The sequence below is a fragment of the Polypterus senegalus genome, chromosome 6 (genome assembly GCF_016835505.1).
Source record: "Polypterus senegalus isolate Bchr_013 chromosome 6, ASM1683550v1, whole genome shotgun sequence".
NCBI lineage: Eukaryota > Metazoa > Chordata > Cladistia > Polypteriformes > Polypteridae > Polypterus > Polypterus senegalus.
The window spans coordinates 82,890,515-82,913,653 of NC_053159.1; the positions used below are offsets into that span (position 1 = coordinate 82,890,515).

The following is a 23,139-nucleotide window of genomic DNA, read 5'->3' on the forward strand; positions in this document are numbered from 1 at the left end:
TCGGACCAATGGCAACATTTATAACAGCTTAACATATATATGTATTAGTATAAGTACTAAGTAAAAGCCTCAAACATAGAAAAAGAAGAAAAGTGTATACATGAGAAAGCCTGCTTTAGTAAGGTACTGTATGTGGTCATCTTAGCCATCTGCATTCATCTTGGTATTGGGATTTTTAGTTTATAGCTTAAAAGTAATTGATTGTGAAACAATTATTCCAGCTAATTTTAATACAAAAATCAATAAATATATGAAAATCCCTAAAATATGAAGACTGTAATAACAAGATGACTCAATTACTTTGTTTTAAAAATAGTGGGTTCAAGGAGAAGGTTATGCCTCATTAATCAAAAATAAATTTAATAGCCAAAACTGTTAGAAGATTATTTTTAAATGAAATGTTAAAATAAAAACATGCAGGTGCCTGTACCCACATATGGCACACAGTAACGAGTATCTTTAATACAAAATTGGAATTTATTTTATGCAAACAATACATTTTTTCAGGGATAGTTTTCCATATGCTGATGGGGGAAAAAGGTTTTCTGCTCTTATAAGTGACTTTCTCAATAACACAATTTGTTAGAGATATGGTATCTTTCTTTTTAACCGAATTTCAGTTCATCACCAGTTCACTCTTTCTGTCTCCCCAGTCATTCCCTTAACTAAGGTCCTCTTTAAACCCTACAGGGAGGAGTTGTATATCTGAATTGCAAGAAAGTTGTTTCATTTGTTACAGTCTAGCACAGTGGTTCCCAAACTCAGTCCTGGAGACACTCTGTGGCTGCAGGTTTTTGTTTCAACCAACTTCCATTTTTCATTAGACTCCTGGGCTAATTAAGGGAATTATTATTTCCCAGTTTCTGTGTTTTGGAGTCAATGTAAAAATTACCAACTAAGTTTGGTAGATTGTTATTAAAATGATGTAATAAGCAGTTATATGGGCAATATGTGGTTTTTTTTTTCAGTCGTTAACATTATTTTTTTACCTAATTTCCATTATGCTTTTCCAGGTTTTTTGGTTATTTAATTGATTATTTACTAATTAGCGGGTCTGACACTGACATTGTTGCAGCTTTCATCATCTGGGTGTCTGCTATACTTGTTGTTAATTCTCACTATTAGGATTAAACGAAGGGAGAAAACCACACAGGAAATGGAGAAAATAATAGGAAAACAACAAAAGAGAGTTAAGCATTTATAGCTTTCGAAAAAAATAGAAATATTTCTAAATGTCTTGTAAATGTAAAAAACAAACATACTGTTGTTTTTCTGAATACAGAATAAGAGAAGAATAACAAAGACCAGCTAATTAAATGAGATCAGTTGTTATCGATTATTATCACCAATTGTGAATATGGTTGGAACAAAAACCTGCAGCCACAGTGGGTTCCCAAGACCAAGATTGGGAACCACTGGTCTAGCATTACAAAATAACTGTTGAAATTGTCAGGTTGTATTTTTCATTTATTTTTGGAGACATGTTGATGAGTCTCATCCTCCTTACAATTATTATTGTAGTAGCAGATACAGTTTTGAACTAACATGGATTGATTGGCTATTTTAATATTTTCCTTTTGTGTTGTTTAACTTGGAAAAACTTTGTGGTTATTTCCAGAAAGCTATTCCTCGCTTCGTTTTCTTGCACCTAATGACCAAGTGGTGTTTTTGCATAGCAATCAAAAATCAGTAATAGCCAACACTGAAATCCTGTCTTTGCAAGAAAACCATAAAGCTGACTATATTTTAGCTTTACCATAGGAATAAGTAGTTTGTCAGACTGATTCAAACAGTCAGAAATGAGAATATTGAAGAAGTAGCAGACTGGGGGCCACTGATTTTAATAAGCTAAAAGTAGAAGTAACTTAAACAACATGACTTTATCTACAATGGAAATTGTTCTGTTCACAAACCTAATAATTACAACTGATGTGCATATTCAAAAATTCCTTTAAAATTTGCTGCTTGTTATAATTTAGTCAAAAGTGCACTCACCATATTTTTAATTCTTGATGTGTCAGTTTCTTTGATAATTTAGCATTTAAATTCTAGCAGAATGTTGCAGACATTGTCTAGTTTAGAAGGACTCTGCTGAAGGACTTGACCAGCCAAGTGTAACATAACTTGGAGCTTTGCAGAATTGTTTCAAAATTGTTCCTTTGGTTCATCATTTTTTTCTTATTTCAGATTGGTGCATAGAAATAAGCACCTAGATGACATTTGTTCTGCTCAGAATACAATATCAGAGAGCATTAGTAATGCTTTGTCATCATGGTTCCTCTGATTGTCTTTGACAGTGTACAGTACTGCTCCACCAACGTTAGTTTTATCAGTTAATTTTATCAAATTTCACTTATAATATACACGTATCTCCTGGCATCTGTCCACATTCAGAATAATTCGAAGAAGATTTTTTTTGCATTTCATTTAGGTAGTTTCCTGTTAAACATGCCTTTAGGCATTCTAGAACAACTCATGCTCCTGGCAGCCTCTTCATGCCAGCCATCCTTAACAAAGTAGAATAGAATAAGTAAAAGCTTAAGTAATTACTCCTTTAATGTTAGTAATATGCATAATGATAATCCAGGATTTTTAAGTAGGAGTTTTGAAGCTATCACATGCTTGTTCATTATGTATACTTTTTATTATTGCACATTATCACTCTTTGTATGTATAACTCAAGCTTAAACATCCACTTAGTGTTGTAGACCATTTTTCATTAAAATACATTCTTAAACATGCAAGTGTATGCAATATCCTTCCAGTTTCATAAGCATTAGTTCACAGAACAACGTTACCAATAACATTTACTTTTAATCAGTTAATTTTTTTTTTACTGTAAATAATTCATTTTAAGAACATTTCAAGAATCCGTATATTTATTGTATCTATTAAATATTTAGGCCAAAGGGACAGACTGTACGATTATGTAATGATTTTTGAATTTTTTTTTAGCTCCTGATGATTAATTTTTGAACGTTTTACACTTAATGGGTATATTTATTCAGGTCATTGTTTACTTTTATTGTTAAAACAATAACCACACCTTGAATCACTTTGATACATGTCCCCCTTTTTTGGCCAGATCTGCCATTTTGTGGCTGTTTAGTCAAGGCTGTGGCCATATTGTTTGTGGTCACTAGGCCCACATCTGGTCATGTGTATGAGTGAGAGATTGATTTTTGAGTATTATTCTTCTGGTTTAGGTTGGAATTCCTCTACTACATTTTTCTGTCACTGATTTTCTTCTCCTGGTCAAATTATTTTCTTCTTAACTCTGTGGCCACTTAGTCTTTTAAACTGAGTTCACAACAGAGTGGAGCAGCAAACCTTTTATGTGTCATTACTATGTCAAGCCACATGGGTTACAGGAAGTATGGTTATCACTTTTGGTAGCTGTTTTCATTTAAAATGCAAAAAAGCACCTACTGCAATTGCCATTTCTGTCTGTTTGTCCGCATGAAACAACTCAGATTTCAGTGGACTAATTTATTGGGACAATAATTTTCTTTGTGATATTTCAAATAGAGCACACTGAATACATTTTTGAAATTTCAAAGTCAACTATTGAAAAGAATTATCAAATTTTATATATATATATAATATATATATATATAATATATATATATATATATATATATATATATATATATATATATATATATATATAAAAAATCTTAGGGAGGGAGACTAGGGAGACGAGACGTGATCTTCTCGGAAGACAATTTGAAGTCCCGCAAGTGACACTTTAACTTGCTCCCAGTTGTTAAAACAACGACAAGCGACAACCAAAACATGGAGCTCGCCAGCAGCAGAAAGCCAGCAGATGATCCAACCGCTTCTCCTTAGCGTGCAGTCAGCCACCCATAAAAGGCACCTGAATGTTATGCCATGCATATGTACTCTATCTATTATGTGTAAGCAATCCTAATTTAATTAGGTCGCATAAGAGGAAGGAACCTATCTTCACATGATTGGGATAAAAAAGTATGCAGTCTAGCAATACAAGGGGCAATCTTTGTGCTACCCATTCTGAAAATGTTCACTTTGCTCAGGGGATTACTTTAATTTGTTTCTTAAATAAATGAGTTCATTTATATTGAAGGTGCAATTCAAGTCAGATACACAAGTTAAGACCACATAAGAAACTTTCAAACTAGTGAGAAAAGAATAATTGCCTAATATACAAGAAATAGTTAAGTGGAATTACTACATTATGAGAAATGGGCTTGAACTTTGGCATAGACTCAGCCTTAAATCTCAAATTAGAATATTAGAATAATATAGACAAGAACAGGTTATGCAATGTGACAAAGATTGCCAGTCCTATCCATTAAATTCTTCTTAAAGTATCTATCTATCTATCTATCTATCTATCTATCTATCTATCTATCTATCTATCTATCTATCTATCTATCTATCTATCTATCTATCTATCTATCTAAATAACATCAAGTCTAGTTTTGAAAGATCCTAAAGTCCTACTGACTAGCAAACTACTTGGCAGCTTATTCCAGCTGTCTATGGTTCTCTGTGTAAAGAAAAACCTCCTAATGTTTGTGCAAAATGTACCCTTAACAAGTTTCTAATTGTGTCACCGTGTTCTTGACGAACTCATTTTAAAATAACAGTCTCGATCCACTGTACTAATTACCTTCATTATTTTAAACACTTCAATCGTGTCTCCATTGTTACTTTTACTGAGGCCAGCCAATCTTTTCTTATAATAGTGTCTATGTTTTTCAAGTACACCTTTTCATACATCTTGCAAGATCACATTAATCTACTCATCACAAAGTGAAATGAAATATTCTAACAGTCTTGTAAATGATCTAAGTATATGCTAATTTCATTTAAGTTGTAGCACATTTCCTGGTTTAAATATCTGTCAGATTGTAAGTGCAATAGTGCAATTTAAACTTGCGGCTTTCTCTACGTCTGATTTATGTTTATCTAGATACTAGTCTGGGTAGCTAATGCTGACATTTCCTAAGGCATCTGCGACAGACAGCACACAATAAAGCTCAACACACTAATCCTACACCTCATCCTGTAACCTGTGTTCACAGTGGGTAGAATGGGTTGAAATGATATGAAGTAAGGGACACAATGAATTAAAAAGGGACAGAATAAAAATAGTAACAGTGAAAGCAGCGTATTACTTTTGTAAAATGTGAGGATATTTTGAAAACTAAGCCTAAGTCATTTGACTAAGAAAAATATTAACATAGAGCTTTTCCTGACTTTCAGTACAAGATTTAGATTAATCAATTATCAGGTATTAGGTTATGACATTTTTTTTTTCTCCACTTTTGTAAATTTCAGATTTCAGATAATCATTTGCTGTAAATATTAAATGTATTAATTCCTCACAGAATTTGTTTTTGTAATCTTTTCATTATTATGTAATCTGCCAGTTTTAATTAGTCATTTATGTGAATATCTATATGGTAGTAAATCATTTTCAAATTACATATATGAAATAATGACACTGCCGATTCCATTCCCTTTATATTCTAATTCTTTACGGAAATGACTAATGTATAATGCAGTTAGCTTATCATAGAGGTCTTCATTTTAAGTTTCATGCAGCAAAATCATTTTTTTTATTTTAAATAGAGTGCATAATTTATCTGGCAGCCAGTGAACATCAGCATTATGACTTCTTTAAGGATTTTTATTACAATTAGAATAGACTGAGTTAAATGCACTGTTTTTTAAATGCTGCATTAAATCATGCTTTCTTGTTGAAATAGTTATCAAGTAGTTTAAGCCCACTTGTTTAATAACATATATCTGACATAAAGCTATAAGAAGACCACTAAAAATGTTGCACATTTTGCAGAATTTATTTTAAAATCTAATTTACCTATTTTAGGATTTTGAGGACCCCACAAAGCAGAGACTATTCTTGAAAATGGCAGAGGATACTCCTGTACAGATTTGCAGTCACTCGCACAAGGGCAATTTAGTGGCACCAATTAATCCATTAACCACGTGTCTAGGATTTTAGTGGAAAACTGAAATGTCCGGAGAAAAACCCAAGTTCACATAGAGAGCACATGCAGACACTATCTCTCACAGAATTCAAACACACTCTCATGTAGCTGTGAGGAAACAGTGCAAAACTCGTAATGTATCATTCTCAAACTCAGTTAAAGGTAATTGGAGCTACAGCTTATGTGAGCATGTTAGGGACTACCCTAGGACCACTTGTATATACTGCAAATAGAGTGGCAATTTAAGATCTCCATTAATTTACTGCATATTTCTAGAGTGCAGGATTCAAGCTGAGGCTTCCTCACAATGTCACCATGCCTTCACCAACATATCACCCCAAAAATTTTACAACATTGTAGCAGTCTGGAACTGTTCAGATTCACCCCATCGTAGAGACAGTGATTTGTTTGTTTGGTGGAGACACCAGAAATGCATCCAACCTTGGCCTGACTCGCACCACTCACCCACAGAGACACGAATTAACAGTAGAAAAAATGATAATACTGTCTCTCTATTATAATAAAAAAATCCTGGGACAAGACAAGACTTTTTAGCCTGGGACGAGACTTTGTGTCAAGAGATTTAACCAGGGCCAGAAATAAAAGACAAAGAGAAGATGACAAAGTAGAACGTCGTAAAGAATTCTAAAGCATTGGTGCAGTACACATGCAGAGCAGGTTAGAGATAATGAAAGTACTAAAATTCGAAAGTGTCAAAAAAGTTATAGTAAATATCACATTAGCACAAATAAACGGAAGTTATTACTCAGTGAAATAACAGTGAAAAGAGATTGAATATATTGTTCAGATTTAAACTTTACGTCAGAGACTTGTAGATCGTCTAATTCGTGTTGCCATCAGGGAAAAGTAGTGTTTCTTCCCAATGAAGAGGCATATCCACGAGAATTTAAAGGATTTGTAGTTTGGTGAATGTGAAATCCACATACGCGAGATTGATGAGATTTGGCAGCGCTCCCTCCAATGATGGCGATAGTAAATCCGACACACTACTCACAAGACAGGCAGGCACAAAACAGTCCATATATCCATATAGGCAGTGATCCCAGAAAAAGCAATAACCCAATGCAGATAATGCAAATGGTAAAACAGATGGGTGAACACAGACACAAAACAACTGACTTTTTCCTCTTTCTTCTACTTTGTAGCTAGCTTCCTTTTAAAGTTCCCGCTAGCCCCTCCTCTCCCCAGCAGCCCCCGTGCCTCTACAGATGACCAATCTGGGCAATATCTTCAGGGCAACTTGGAAATGGAATCCTTTAATTAGTAGTGCTGCTACAATATAAATGAAACATTTTTAAAACATCTGTCTTTGTCCATTATAATTTATAGGAATTAGCAATGCAGAAGCAAGACAGCCTGGTAAAGCCCCAAATTTCAGTGTGAACTGGACAGTTGGTGACCAAGGCCTTGAAATTATTAATGCAACAACTGGAAAAGATGACATGGGTCGTGCATCTCGACTCTGCAAACACGCTCTCTACAGTCGCTGGCTACGCCTACAATCAAAGGTGAGTTTGTCAGTTTAACATTACTATAGATATTTTCAGCTTGATCTCTGTGCAGTAGGATAGGATTGCTTAGACTGTCGAACTCTATGCAATTCATTAAATTAGATTTAACTGCACTTTGATTTTAAATATTATCTTTCCTTTTCAAGTCAAGTGAATTTTATTGTTATATCATCTATACATCCAAATCATGCATAGGTAATACAGTGATATGAAATAACAATGTAACTTAAGACAGAACAAAGTATATACTGTACTGTACATACATACATACAGTGGGTACGGAAAGTATTCAGACCCCCTTCAATTTTTCACTCTGTTATATTGCAGCCATTTGCTAAAATCATTTAAATTCATTTTTTCCCTCATTAATGTACACACAGCACCCCATATTGACAGACAAAAAAAATAATTTTTGAAGTTGTTGCAGATTTATTAAAAAAGAAAAACTGAAATATCACGTGGTCCTAAGTATTCAGACCCTTTGCTCAGTATTTAGTAGAAGCACCCTTTTGAGCTAATACAGCCATGAGTCTTCTTGGGAAAGATGCAACAAGTTTTTCACACCTGGATTTGGGGATCCTCTGCCATTCCTCCTTGCAGATCCTCTCCAGTTCTGTCAGATTGGATGGTAAACGTTGGTGAACAGCCATTTTTAGGTCTCTCCAGAGATGCTCAATTGGGTTTAAGTCAGGGCTCTGGCTGGGCCATTCAAGAACAGTCACAGAGTTGTTGTGAAGCCACTCCTTCGTTATTTTAGCTGTGTGCTTAGGGTCATTGTCTTGTTGGAAGGTAAACCTTTGGCCCAGTCTGAGGTCCTTAGCACTCTGGAGAAGGTTTTTGTCCAGGATATCCCTGTACTTGGCCGCATTCATCTTTCCCTCGATTGCAACCAGTCGTCCTGTCCCTGCAGCTGAGAAACACCCCCACAGCATGATGCTGCCACCGCCATGCTTCACTGTGGGGACTGTATTGGACAAGTGATGAGCAGTGCCTGGTTGTCTCCACACATACCGCTTAGAATTAAGGCCAAAAAGTTCTATCTTGGAGTTTGCTAAAAGACAACTGAAGGACTCTGAGATGGTGAGAAATAAGATTATCTGGTCTGATGAGACCAAGATAGAACTTTTTGGCCTTAATTCTAACCGGCATGTGTGGAGACAACCAGGCATTTTTTAAATTAAAAGACCCATTGTCTGCAGAAATCCGCGAACCAGCGAAAAATCCGTGATATGCTGTATATTTAGATATGCTTACATTTAAAATCCGCGATAAAGTGAAGCCGCGAAAGTCGAAGCGCGATGTAGCGAGGGATTACTGTATTAGGTTTGTAGCGTATCGGTTATTTATTTTCACTGTAAGTTGTGTACAGATGTGTCATAGGATGGTTAAAGTAAAACCTGTTAATAGCTGCATAGTTTCTGTCTTATTTTTTTTTTACTTACTAAGTTTAAATCAACTTTGGCATCTGTTAATGTGGAACTTTTCCACAAAATGTACATTTTTAAATAAGGAAATATTTAATTTGACCGCAGCAATAGAATTTGACAGAATAAGCTCATGTCAAACATTACAAATAGTATACAAATTAATAATTTAGCATGTTCAGTTTGGATACTGATGTAAACAGAAATTTAAACATATTTGCAGCTTTGTCTCTATTAAAAAAACTGAATCCATCCAACCATTATCCAACCCGCTATATCGCAACTACAGGGTCACGGGGGGGTCTGCTGGAGCCAGTCCCAGCCAGCACAGAGCACAAGGCAGGAAACGAACCCTGGGCAGGGCGCCAGCCCACCACAGGATGTCCACACATACACACACACACCCCCATACACCAAGCACACACTAGGGACAATTTAGGATCACCAGTGCACCCAATCTGCATGTCTTTGGACTGTTGGAGGAAACCCACACAGACATGGGGAGAACATGCAAACTCCACGCTGGAAGGACCAGGAAGTGAACCCTGGTCTCCTAACTGCGAGGCAGCAGTGCTACCATTGCACCGCCTAAAAAACTGAATGCAAAGCTAAAATATTTGGGTACCTCTTGACAAGAAGCTATTTTCTGGTGTGATTATTCAGATTTTTGGTAAGTAACGACACTTGTACAGAAATTATCCAGTGTTAAAGTATTTTGGGGGTGCTACAGGGCATTTAAGGACTGTGTCTTTAAGGTAGGGGTCTCAAACTCTGTTCTTGGAGGGATGTAATGGCAATGGGTTTTCATTCTAGCCACTTTTTCAGTCATTAGCAAGTTGCTACTGCTGCTAATGGAACATCCTTTGTTTCTTTGATTGTTACTGACTCACTTTTTAAAATACTGATTCTTTTCAAGCTGCCAGTTAATAAAACGGACTTAGTTGCTCCAGGCCACAAAGATTTAGATCAGTGTTTCTCAACCTCAGTCCCTGGAGGAATTTGGTTGCAATGAAAACCTGAAAACACCAATTTTATAATTAAATAGACAGTATTTAAAACAATATTAATGATACATATTACTTTTTTTAATTATATGGCATGGTAATGCTCATTTTTATATTGTCTCTTTATCTTTTTTCTGGCAACATCATTGAAAAGTTCTTTGACCTGGAGCAGTTGAGTACCAATTATTAACTGGCATCTTGCTAAAGAGAAGAGAAGTGCTTTAGCATTTGGAATCTTAAAAAATAGTTACAATTAAGGTAAAAGATGGATATTCAATTAACAGCAGCAATTGGGTATTAATTAAAGTGTTTGGATTGAAAACCAGCATCCTCTTCAGACGTCAAGAACATGAGTCTGAGATCCTTGTTTTAAGATAAACTGACCAGAAATGTAATGCGATATTGCCTGATGTATGTGTACTTGTAAATTTAGGAGTTGGCTGCTGATATGTTGTAAGAAAAGAGCATGCACGTATGTTTAGTTGGACTATTGCTTTGTCAGTGACACATTTGGTGTTTCAGTTTCGAACACTGCAATACAATATATAGTAAACAAGAAGTTAAATGCATCAGATATATACACAAAATATTTTTTTCATGCTTCATGTATTCTTCAGGCTACCTACTCTATTCTTCATTCTGTTAAAATCTTTAGAGTTGAAATCTACTGAATTCAGTTAACAAAACAATATAATACTACATTTTATCCTGTCCCCTCTTGTAAATTATATTATAAAATAAGTAAAAAGAAAGTAAAAATCTAAGGCTATGTCCACACTGCTACCTGTTCAATTAAAAAAATCTGTTTTTAAACAAAAACATCCTATGTCCACACTAGAGTCTTCATGATGTTTACAAAAGCATCTTTGTCCACACTAAAACGCCTGAAAACTCATATGACATAGACCTTCACCTACCTATACTACTCAAAAGAATTAAAGGAACACTTTTTAATCCAAGTATAGCATAAAGTCAATGAAACTTATGGGATATTAATCTGGTCAGTTAAGTAGCAGAGGGGGTTGTTAATCAGTTTCACCTGCTGTGGTGTTAATGAAATTAACAACAGATGCACTAGAGGGGCAACAATGAGATGACCTCCAAAACAGGAATGGTTTAACAGGTGGAGGCCACTGACATTTTTCCCTCCTCATCTTTTCTGTCTGTTTCTTCACTAGTTTTGCATTTGGCTACAGTCAGTGTCACTACTGGTAGCATGAGGCGATACCTGGACCCTACAGAGGTTGCACAGGTAGTCCAACTTCTCCAGGATGGCACATCAATACGTGTCATTGCCAGAAGGTTTGCTGTGTCTCCCTGCACAGTCTCAAGGGCATGGAGGAGATTCTAGGAGACAAGCAGTTATTTTAGGAGAGCTGGAGAGGGCCATAGAAGGTCCATAACCCATCAGCAGGACCAGTATCTGCTCCTTTGGGCAAGGAGGAACAGGATGAGCACTGCCAGAGCCCTACAGAATGACCTCCAGCAGGCCACTGGTGTGAATGTCTCTGACCAAACAACCAGAAAGACTTCATGAGGGTGACCCAAGGGCCCCATGTCCTCTAATGGGCCCTGAGCTCACTGCCCAGCAGCATGCAGCTCGATTGGCATTCGCCATAGAATACCAGAATTGGCAGATGCACCACTGGTGCCCTGTGCTTTTTACAGATGAGAGCAGGTTCACCCTGAGCACGTAACAGAAGTGAAAGGGTCTGGAGAAGCCATGGAGAACATTATGCTGCCTGTAACATCATTCAGCATGAGCAGTTTGGTGGTGGGTTAATTATTGTCTGGGGAGACATATCCATGGAGGGACACACAGACCGCTACAGGCTTGACAAAGGCACCTTGGCTGCCATTAGGTATCAGGATGAAATCCTTGGACCCATTGTCAGACCCTATGCTGGTACAGTGGCTCCTGGTGCACGACAATTCCAGGCCTCATGTGGTGAGAGTATGCAGGCAGTTCCTGGAGGATGAAGGAATTGATACCATTGACTGGCCACCACACTTTCCTGACCTAAATCCAATAGAATACCTTTGGGACATTATGTTTTGGTCCATCTAATGCCACCAGGTTGCACCTCAGACTGTCGAGGAGCTCAGTGATGCCCTGGTCCAGATCTGGGAGGAGATCCCCCACAACACCATCTGTCATCTCATTAGAAGCATGCACCGATGTTGCCAGGCATGTATACAAGAACACAGGGGCCATACAAAGTGCTGCGTACAATTTTGAGTTGCTGCAATTAAATTTTGGCAAAATGGACTAGCCTGCCACATAATTTTTTCACTCTGATTTTTGGGGCGTCTTTGAATTCAGGGCTCTGTAGGTTGATCATTTTCATTTCTATCAAACGATGTGGCATCCTTTCGTTCCTAACACATTACCCAGTCTATATCAGTATAGATATCCAGGAGGATTTCTTTTTCCCATTGAGATCTGATGTGTTTTCAAAGTGTTCCTTTAATTTTTTTTGAGCAGTTTATATGTGTGCTTCGGCAGAAAACACCTTCAAGGGACGGCGTAGTAAAAAATTCAGAGCCCCATGAACATCAGATTCCCTTGTGCTTTATGTGTTTTGAAAAGTATCCGCATGCACAGGACTCTGATATCATGTTCATATCATAGAAAAAGAAATTCTTTAATTAGCTGCAGCAAATTGCCCTATGTCACATTGATGCACTGATCACAGTTGAAAGTAAGAGTCTTGAGAATTGCCAATGGTAGTTGTGTCATTATATAAAAACACCACAAGTAATATAGCGACGATTAAAGAAAAGTGATCAGCTCCATGTTCATTTACGAGGGGATTCATTATAAGAAGTCCACAGCAATACTGTATTGTACTTTCATGTTTCTGTCCTGTGTTCTTGTGGCCTGGATTGTATTCTACACTCATCCACTTCATTAAAGGCATTGTTATTAATTTTGCTGCAGAAAAGGCCCCTTCTTATTGAATGGATCAAGTTTAAGTAATAAACATTGATAAGAGGCTGTCAACTGAATCTGATTTTCAAAGCACTCTATATAGTTAACACTGTAAGCTAAGGCATTTATCACAAACCTGTAGTGACTAGTAAATTTGCCTTTTGCTCATGTATGCAACATTCAAACTGTACAAAATGCAATTTAGATGCATACAAATAAGCTACACATCCTGCACCAGGGAGAGTAACTCTTCTGCGCCTGCAATGTTATAATACGTTTTTTTCTTCTGAGAATGGGTGACCAATCCAGGAATGAGGTGTTGTAATGAGCAGGATCTTATCAGGGAAAAGCCACACTGAAACACAGAGCCACCATTTTTTAAAATCTCCAGCTCTGGAGAGCGTTTTCAAAAGTATTCATTCTTGTTTGTTTATAAAACCAAGGTGGTGAGGATGAAAGGTGACAACAAAGACAAATATCTGTTTATAAATGAAAGTGTACTAGTGTGGATGCCATCTAAGATCTAAGGCCTGATTTATCTGTGTTTTGAGGGGAGAAAAAGAAGAGCAGTATCCAAGAAAAGTCTTCATTGTATGATATGCAAACTATAAAACATTTCAGTGCACCCCACTGGCTGCCCTTGTACAACATTGACATGACAATAATAGCCTATGTGACAAAGTATCTTCGGAAGCAAACAGTTGTCACAATGAAGTAATTTAGGTAAAAGCAGAAAAAGAAATCAAGGCTTGGAAATTGTTGTTGACTCTAGATTGATTGAGCGTGCTGGGAAAAACCTAGGTTTTTTTTTCTAAATATCTAAATAAATGTAATCATGATTACTCTGGGTGTTTCTAATAAATTGTATGAAGCTTTTAAGCTTTTAGAATCATGTATCCTGTTACTCCCTTTTAACATATTGGTATTCAGTATTTGTCTTGAAATATAAATTACCATTTGTTACGTTCATTGCTTAGTCCAAAGAGACAGTGTTGGCTGCCAACACCTGTCCAACAGTGAAATAATGTGAATGGTATGTTGGAAATTGTTCAGAGCTGGGATGTAACAGCAGCTCTACAACCACAGCTTTGTTGAGTCTGGCCTAGGATACCCAAGTGTCGATACCCTTAGAAATTTCAGACACATTCCATGGTTGGCCTAACAAACACACTTTTTGGATATGGAATAAAGGAATATGGGGCATGCTGTCTGCAATAGGAGAAGTGGAGTTGCAACTTTCTCACAGCAAGGAATGTTTTGTTTTCATGTAATCATGATGACTGAACATTTTATCATTTCTTTTACGTTTACTTCAATCATGATAATTACATTTTTTATAATATGTTGGAATTTAGTAATGCACATTTGATGGATTTTCTGGAACATGAACTTGCGCTTCCTCAAGTGGTATAGCACTGATATCCTATCATGATTTAATGCCTCATCTATGTAGATATGTTTCCCTTATTCTGTCATCATTTGTTCTGGAAAATATCTTGTAGGTATCTGGTCTTTTTCTTTTTTAAACCCACCATTAAGAATACCTTGTCCGTTTTGCTGTACACCACTAGAATCAGATTCTTTGGATCACTGTGTTTATGCATGCTGCTTATATCTGTCCAAGTATCCTTATGGACACATATCAAAGACCAAAAGTCAGGAATGTACAGCAAATTAAACGCCTTACCTGATGCCGAGGGTTCTGAAATGAGAAGGTATTGAGAACAGAACATAGAATTTTGAAGTAGTATGATTCGTCACTTCTGAAATGTACTGTCACCTTAGCTCAATGGTAGCATTAGCACTGGCAGATACCATAGCACAGCAAAGCTCCTTTCTGTGCAGGTAATACCTCTGCAAATATTGCATATTCTCTTGTCAGGCTTGTCCTGTTCATATTTTAACTGAATGAGTGGCTATCAGAAAAAAGACTAGTGTGGTAAAGTCTTGATGCAGAGGCCAGCATAGGTGGGAATGATAATGACAACATGTAGAGATCAAGAATTCTTAAGCCAACAAATTATACTAAGGCACTTCTCACTAAGTTCAAATGGAATATAGACAGGAGTACTCCATAACACAATTTAAAAAAAAACAATCTCTTGGTGAATGTAAATGCAGTCAAGCTGATTAGCTCAAAGGTGCTTTCATCGACTAGTAATTTTTAATGTACATTGCTTGAGGAAGTACTATTTAGTCTGTGTGTTCTGGAAGCTCAAAGTTTACACAGGTGAAAACGTCCCAAATGAGGACACATTTTTTGTGCAACTGGCCACCACTGGTTAGTCATTAAAGTAACTGTGGATAAAAAGTCCAGGATTCTGTAACATGATAAATGGCAGGCCAAAAATTGTGGCAACAAAGTTTATTGACTGGGACATAAGAGTGATTTTAAACTAAAAATAAACTAGGGGTCCAAAAGCCACAGAGTCAGAGACCAATATTCAAACCAACAATCAATGTCAAAAAGAAAAGCCAGCGTATTTAAAAATTTAAAGTAAGACTTTAGATATTTTTTTTACAATAACCAGCACACAAATGTTTTTAAGACAATCCTGGAACTTGGACACTGTCTCCATCTTAAATAGGATGTGCAAGTGCCACAATATGTACCTACAGTGCCCACCATGGTGTTCGAGTCAAAGACAATTTCTTTTTTTAATTTTGTGCTCTGTTCCACAGTTTCAAATTACAAATCAAACAATTCAGATGTGATTAAAGTGTACAGTACAGACTTTCATTTAAGGGTACTAGCATACATGTCAGACACACCATGTAGAGATGACAGCACTTTTTAATGCTACCCCCTCCCTCACCCCCATTTCAGGGCACCACCCTTAGGTCTTGTACAAACACATCCCAATCTGTTAGTTGCCATTGTTCAACATGAGGGCAAGAGCAGTGCCAATGAAAGTCAAGGAAGCCATTATGAGGTTGACAAACAAGAATAAAACCATTAGAAACATCAGTAAAAACCTTAGGATCATCTAAATCAACTGTCTGGAATATCGTTAAAAAGAAAGAATGCACTGGTGAGCTCAGTAATTGCCATGAGACTGGAAGGCCAATGAAGACATTCACGGCTGATGACAGAAGATTTAGGGTAAAGGAGAAGCCCCAAAGTGCCTGTCCAACAGATCAGAAATAGTCTTCAGGTGGATGATGTGCATGTGTCAAAGACTACTGTCTTCAGAAGACGTCATGAGCAGAAATACAGAGGCCACCCTGCTAGATGCAGACCTATTGTTAGCCACAGAAACAGGATGGCCAGATTACAATTTCCAGAAAAGTACTTAAAAGAGCCTGCAGAATTCTAGAAAAAGGTCTTGAGGACAGACGAGACAAAAAATGAAGTGATATCAGAGTGGTGGCAAGAGCAAAGTGTGAAGACAAAAAAGAACTACCCATGATCCAAAGTATAGCACCTCATCTGTCAAACATTTTGGTGGGGATGTTATGGCTTGGACATGTACGAATGCCATAGGTACTGGCACACTTAATTTCACTGATGATGTAACTACTGATGGCAGTTGCACAATGAAATCTGAGGTGTATAGAAATATGTTATGTGCTCGAGTTCCAGTAAACTACTCCAACCACGTTGGAAGGCACTTCATCCTACAATAAGATAACGATTCCAAACATACTGCTAAGACAACACTGAAGTTTTTCAAAGCCAAAAAAATGGAAAATCTTGAAAGGCCAAGCCAGTCATCCAATTTAAATCCAATTGAGTATTCCTTCCATATGCTGAAGAGAAATTGCTCAAGCCCCCAAAACAAGTAGGAGCTAAAGATTGCTGCATTAGAGGCTTGGCAGAGCATCACCAGAGAAGAACTTCAGCACTTCGTGATGTCTATGAATTACAGACTTTAGGAAGTCATTGTATTCAAGGAATATGAAACAAATTACTAAATAAGACTGCTTTAGCAACCATTGTTATGTCCCAAACATTATGGTGCCCATAAATGGAGGGGTCATGTAGAAAAAGTGTTGTCATTACTACATGGTGTGACCGACATGTAGGCAAATACCCTTAAATGAAAGTCTGCAATGTGCGCTTTAATCACATCTGAATTGTTTGATTTGTAATTTTAAACTGTGGATCAGAGGGGGTTAAATCAAGGATAAATGTGTCTTTGTCCAAAATGTTATTGAGGGCACTCTCTCTAGCATACACTCTATGAATAAATAACTCATTTAGAAAATGGTTCCTTTTCTGAATATTTGCCAGCCTACCTGTGGCTCCACTTGGCATCAGTGTAGAAATCTAAAATCACTTTAGCATGCCATTTAACAGATACAGGGTTCAGCTCAAGCTGGTGGGTTTTCTCATTTGTAAAGAGATTTCTTATATTTAGTGAGTCCTCACACCTGTTTCAGTAGGGGCAAAGAAGCAGTGAGGGAAACATACAGTATATAAACGTTAAAAAGCCCCTGGTGCAAAAGAAATGTCTAACCTTGAGCAGTCCTTGTGGGGCCAGTAAGTGCAACACATGTAAGGTTCATCTTTGCTGGGTAAAAACTTGTTCACAGGCCGGTAATTCTGCCTTTTCTGTAAGTTACCTCTTAAATCTTATAAGTAGACATATTTGTGGATTTTATTAATAATTGAAAGATTTGATCAAAAAGTTATGTTTCCATTTTCTGTTTAATTCCACCGAACTGAATTGTTGGTGTAAAGCACACGTTTGTTTGTCTTTCATCTTTCATGATTCATTACTCTGCTCTTTGGTATATTTCCTCCATGGCACCTTGATACCGTCAATCATATCCATAGCTCATTATAGTTACATGGCGGTTAGCATTTCATTGTTTTTATCTTTCAGACTGTGTAGGGCTGTTCTCTGTGGACAGTCTGCATTTCTCCTGGTGATAATTTCATTTTTCTCCATGGTCTCTGCTTTCCTCCATTGCCACTCGGAAGCCATCAAGCCATCTCTCTCCAGGCACAGACAGATTTGGTTTTCAATGTGGGTGCAAAAGTACATGCAAAATATACAGTACAGTTGCCACAACACTGCATATAATCTTTATTATTTAAATATGCTTGTACACAAAGTTTTTTTGCAAATCATTTTATAAGAACTTAAAAGAGAGAGATTTATGTTTAATGTTAAAAATCATTCACATACCATTGTCTGTTTATTCTGTTCACAAAGCACACCTCATCCTGGAGATAATTAATGAATTGATGTCAAAATAGACATATTATGGGAATTCTTTTGAAAGTTTTAAATGCTGAAGTGCACTTTATTTGTTTTGTGATGTTACTCTGCCTCCTTGCATTTTCTTTCTTTCTTTTTAGCTGGCATCCAGTCTCCGAATCAAGCTTATGAAGCCCAACTTGTACCATGAAGTGAAGCAGGTTGCCACAGAGTACCAGTCAGCAAAGCAGGCGCTCTTCAAAGCATTCCAGAAAGCTGGGCTTGGTGCCTGGGTGAAGAAGCCAATAGAACAAGATCAGTTCTCCCTGACCCCATGAGACAAGGAGTCTGGACTGAGTCCCTCCGTTCATACATTACAAACAAAAATACCAGCTACTAAGACTTTGCATTTGTTCTATTTATTGTAAGTTAGTGTTGAGGCTTTACTTGCCACCTACTCTCACTCTCTCTCTGTTTTGTTCTTCCTTTTTGGGGGGTTGGGAGCATGGTTTAATTTTTAATTTTCTGATGCCTTTATTTTACCTTACATGTTTATGACATGAAGTCTGGCTGTTTTAAACTGGAATTTTTTAAGATGTATAGTAACATTTTATAATAAAGAAAGAGGTTTAATTAAAAAAATAAGAAATTTTGCCAACAGAACACATTAATGCCAAATAGGAATTAGAAGTGTTGTGTTCTCAGCTAGTTTTTAGTTTTCTATTAATTTTATCTGTGTTATGAAAAGACCTTGTTTTTCTTGGTGAATTAGTGTGCATTCTGATTTTAGAAGAGCTTCATAGTCATGTCTTTCACTATGAAAGTTAAGTCATAGAATCGGGAAGCAACAAAATATTGTCTGCCTTAGACTACTGGGTTGCTACATGTATTTGATAAGACCTTTTTTCCAATCAGGAAGCTTCAGATTTATCTTTTATGTCAATGTAAAGAATATGGGAGTGAGTAGTTTGCTACTCTGTTATGAATGAAATGTACAGCTTGAATTGAAAGTATCTGTAAGTTCTGCTTTTTGTCTCCTTTCTGTATGTTAAAAACATTGTCCCAGTCAAATATGCATGGGCTTACATAACTAGTTTTTGACTGGTCATGTTTTGACAACTTTGGTGTACTCGACCACCACTAAGACACACGCACAAAGGAGGTATTTTTGTCATGATTGTAGGTGTAAGCATGTAATCTGTCTCTTCAACAGAAGAAATAAATGCATCAAAGATGTCTTCAGTTGTACCTCTTATGTGGACTACAGTTTACACATCCAACTTCATTCACCCACTTGCATGCCAAAACTGTAATTATTTCAAGTCTTAGAATCACTGTTGGCCTGCTTAAATTTAAACCTCTGGCAGTTTATTGCTTACCTTTTCACCATTTTAGGTCATTCACTGCATTTCAACTGATGAAATTTGAAGAAAAATTGGAAAAACTGAAGTGTTCTAAAACTTTTCATCAGTGTAGATGATCATACCTAAACAAAAAATGAAAGGCATACAGAAAATAGTAGAACAGTGTTTTGAATTGAGCGATGAACTTAGATAGATGGCAGTGGGCTGGCGCCCTGCCTGGGATTTGTTCCTGCCTTGCGCCCTGTGTTGGCTGAGATTGGTTCCAGCAGACCCCTGTGACCCTGTGTTTGGATGTAGCAGTTTGGATAATGACTGACTGACTGACTTATATTGATCTGTTGTGATATACAGCATAGAAAATAGCGAACAAGGGGTGAACAGACCGAAGCCAGACCAGAACTTCACTAAGCCTGCCTCAATTATACACCTTACCCCAAGCACCCTGGACTCTAAACTGAAAAGTCAGGCTTCAAGGTATACACATGTCCAAAATAAGATTAAGACTTTTAAAAGTTAAAAATGCTTTAGATTCAAAATAAGCAGTAAAAAACAGGCCTAAATAGACACGTAAAGCAGAAAAAAGGACAAAGAAAACACCTCTTAAAGGCAACCCACTGCAATCAAATCCAAATACGACAACTGAAGCCAAGAATCCAATCAACAGAAGCAAAATTCATCAACCAGGAATCAAAATGAAACTTATCTGAGGCTGATCTGCACTCCTCAACACTCGGGGAACTTCTGAGAGACCAACGTCACAACCTGAATTAAAGAGGAGGAGGGCAGCCCCTCAGCAGTGACATAATGGGGCAACACCTCTAGGCATTACACTAACAGAATGATGTCTAAAACAAATATGGTAGCTCTGTTTCTGTAACTGTTACACAAGTTCATACAGTGTGGAGAATTGTTATGCAAACCTGAGGTCTAATAGACAGGTGCTATTTGTACTGTGTTATATTTACTGTATAGTTCTTTACATTTCTACTTACAGATTTGTGAAGTTTTCGGCTGTTAAATTTAAAATAATGTAGTTACTTTTAGTTCAGATGGTATTCTGCCTTAAAGATAATTTGCATTTACTAAATTAAGCATTCAAATGTTTTGTTTGATGTCCAGAGAGATACAATTAATATGTTCTTCAGTGAAAGCTTTAACGACATACATGTCCACTGTTAGGAAGAGGCACTCTCCTGTTTTCTCTGGCAGATTTCCTCCAGATGTCACAACATGCTCAGACTGTGGACATTGCAGAAGGAGGACAAACTCATATTTGTACTGCGGTTTTCAATTAGGCTGACACGGTGACTTTTACTGGGCCATGAAAAAACGTTCACTTTCTTAAAATGGTTATCCACAGCAATTGCAGGTTCCTTTTTGACACTTTTCTGCTTTAGTGGATCATTATTTCTGTACTGCTACAGTTTTTGTTCAGTCAAGTACTTATATTTTGGTATGCTTGTTATGAAATGTTGTTCACAAAAGAAAGCGAATAACAAGTTGCTTTCTGTATTTAATTCAATTCTGCCCCCATCTGAACCTCACTATCTGAATCCTCTGCTACTTGGGGTTTGATTGTTAGTCTCTCATGAGGTAACATTTTTATTAAAGCGAATGTTAGTAGTAGGCAGGCAGAAATTATACAAACTGCTGCTGTCAAATATTTGATTGCTTCTTGAGGAAATGCCTAAACTGCTAGCATTACCACACAATTTCCTGCAATTTGTTTGCTTTTGTAACAATCCCATACATGTTTGCTTCTGATTTGAATTAAGATACCTAGCCTATAATTACCAGGGTTGGCACCATTTTCTTTTTCATTTAACGGTACACCCTTTAGGAAATGTAATTAGCTCATTATGGTGATGGTAAAACTTTGTATATTTAATAGTTTCTTTGAGAATTCGGAGGTGACATTGGCCCAATCCAATTTTTCTTTATAAATGAGATTTGAATGTTATTATTTCTATGTTACTGAGCCCTGAGTAGGTGATTTATGATTTCTTTGTCTACTTAATTTATTTCCCGTTAGATTGTTGTTCTTGCAGTTCACTTTCTCCTCTCTCTCATGTGATACCTTTAAAGAAATTGTGATGTGTAATGATAAATGTAAACTTTAAATAGAACGGACTAAAGCAGACAGAAATACAGTAAGTTAGTGCTGGGCGGAATTACCAAAATTCTATATCACAGTATTTTTCAAAATTGTACCGGTTTCACGGTATTCAATGGTATTTCTTTTCCATGCATGAGTTAACCACATTTTCCACTACAATTACTGCAGTAGACTGGCTAAGAATAACCTATTCTACTGTCATGAGAATTGTACATTGTACAAAAAAACATTTTAAAGTACACACAAGTACTAATACAGGTTTGCATGGCCCCATAAAGTGATAGTTTTCAAGGAGGGGGGCACTAATGAAGAGAAGGAATCACATTGCATGACAGTTGCAGTCAAAATATAGAACCTTTTTATTGAACAAATTTTGCAAACAACTTCAACTAAAATTTTGACAACATATTTTCAACCATCCAAAGAGGCATTTAGGCTTAGTAAAATATCCAGAGGTGCTTGTCAAAAGTTGTATTGCACTGAACACGTCTTAGAAAAGGAATAAATAGTAAATATTATTTGTAAACCAACTACACTTTCTGTTAATGTTAACAATCTCTGTCCACTGCATGTTAAAGTGCCTTTTTAAACAAGTTTACCATCATTAAACTGCATAATATTTAAACTAATAAATAATAACAATAAAATAAATAATAGTGCAACTTCCAGTAATAATACTATTACTTCAAACGCGATTGCACGACCACGAGGAGTTCATTGGGGCGAGTCGCACCCGATTGTTCTCTATTGCTTAATCGGCTTACTGCGGCATGTGAATAAGGTGCTGCGCCCAGAGAGAAGTATATTTATGGGCCGGCAGGATAGGGAAAGCAAAAAAGAAAAGAGAGAGCACAAGGAGGTTAAAGAAGGGAAAAGGCAGTCATGGGAGACGATACACACACCAGGAAGATGAAGGCAGCATGAGCTGGGGCTCCATGAGGGAGCGCAGGCTGAGGTGATCTAGGGGCTGCTTCATCCCACTGACTAAGCGTGTAGAGTGGGGCGAGCGAAATGTAAGACCTCCCAATGGATCTGAGGAGCGACTGAGTGAGCGCGAAGGAAGACGAGAGGTGTGCTGACCTCGGATGGTCTGGCTGCACAGTGTGGCGACAGCCAAGTCAGGTGTTGGCAGAAAGCAGTTCATGCTGCAAAGGCTCCACCAGCAATGCCCATAAATGATGAGCTGTGGAGACAGAAGGTGGTGTGCTGTGATCAGGCGAGGAAAGAGACTGCATTTTAACTTCTATTTTAACAGATTTATTTATTATGGATTTTATCCCCACGTTTCACTGGTTTTATGGATTTGTTGTTTATTTGGGTACTGTATTTTTCTGAACATTCCACAATGGACACTTTTGGTTTTACTTAGGACTGTGTTTAACAAAAGCACTTGAGCACTTTCCACCTTCCCCTGGCTTCAATGAGATTTCTCAGCTCATCTCGGTCATAACTATCGATGGTGTTGGTTCAACAGACTCCCATGTGGGGAGAAGGAGTCTGTAGGGGACTGGCATTGTCACACTATTACACAGTAACCAGGTACATTATACAGTGTTGAAAAAAATAAATAAAACAAGTACAACTTGGCTTGCATTATTATAGTAGTATAGAAACAGTATTC

General features: G+C 37.1%; 1 protein-coding gene across 2 annotated transcripts in view; it reads left to right on the forward strand.

Annotated features, from left to right (window-relative positions):
• Nucleotides 1-19,274, forward strand: part of adarb1b (adenosine deaminase RNA specific B1b) — a 186,758-nt gene extending 167,484 nt beyond the window's left edge. For both annotated transcript variants that reach the window (XM_039756429.1, XM_039756428.1), the window contains exons 10-11: nucleotides 7,350-7,528; nucleotides 18,200-19,274. In XM_039756429.1, the coding sequence (XP_039612363.1) occupies nucleotides 7,350-7,528; nucleotides 18,200-18,376 (356 nt within the window). In that variant the 3' untranslated portion in view covers nucleotides 18,377-19,274. The remainder of the gene's footprint in view (nucleotides 1-7,349; nucleotides 7,529-18,199) is intronic.
• The last annotated feature ends 3,865 nt before the right edge of the window (nucleotides 19,275-23,139 follow it).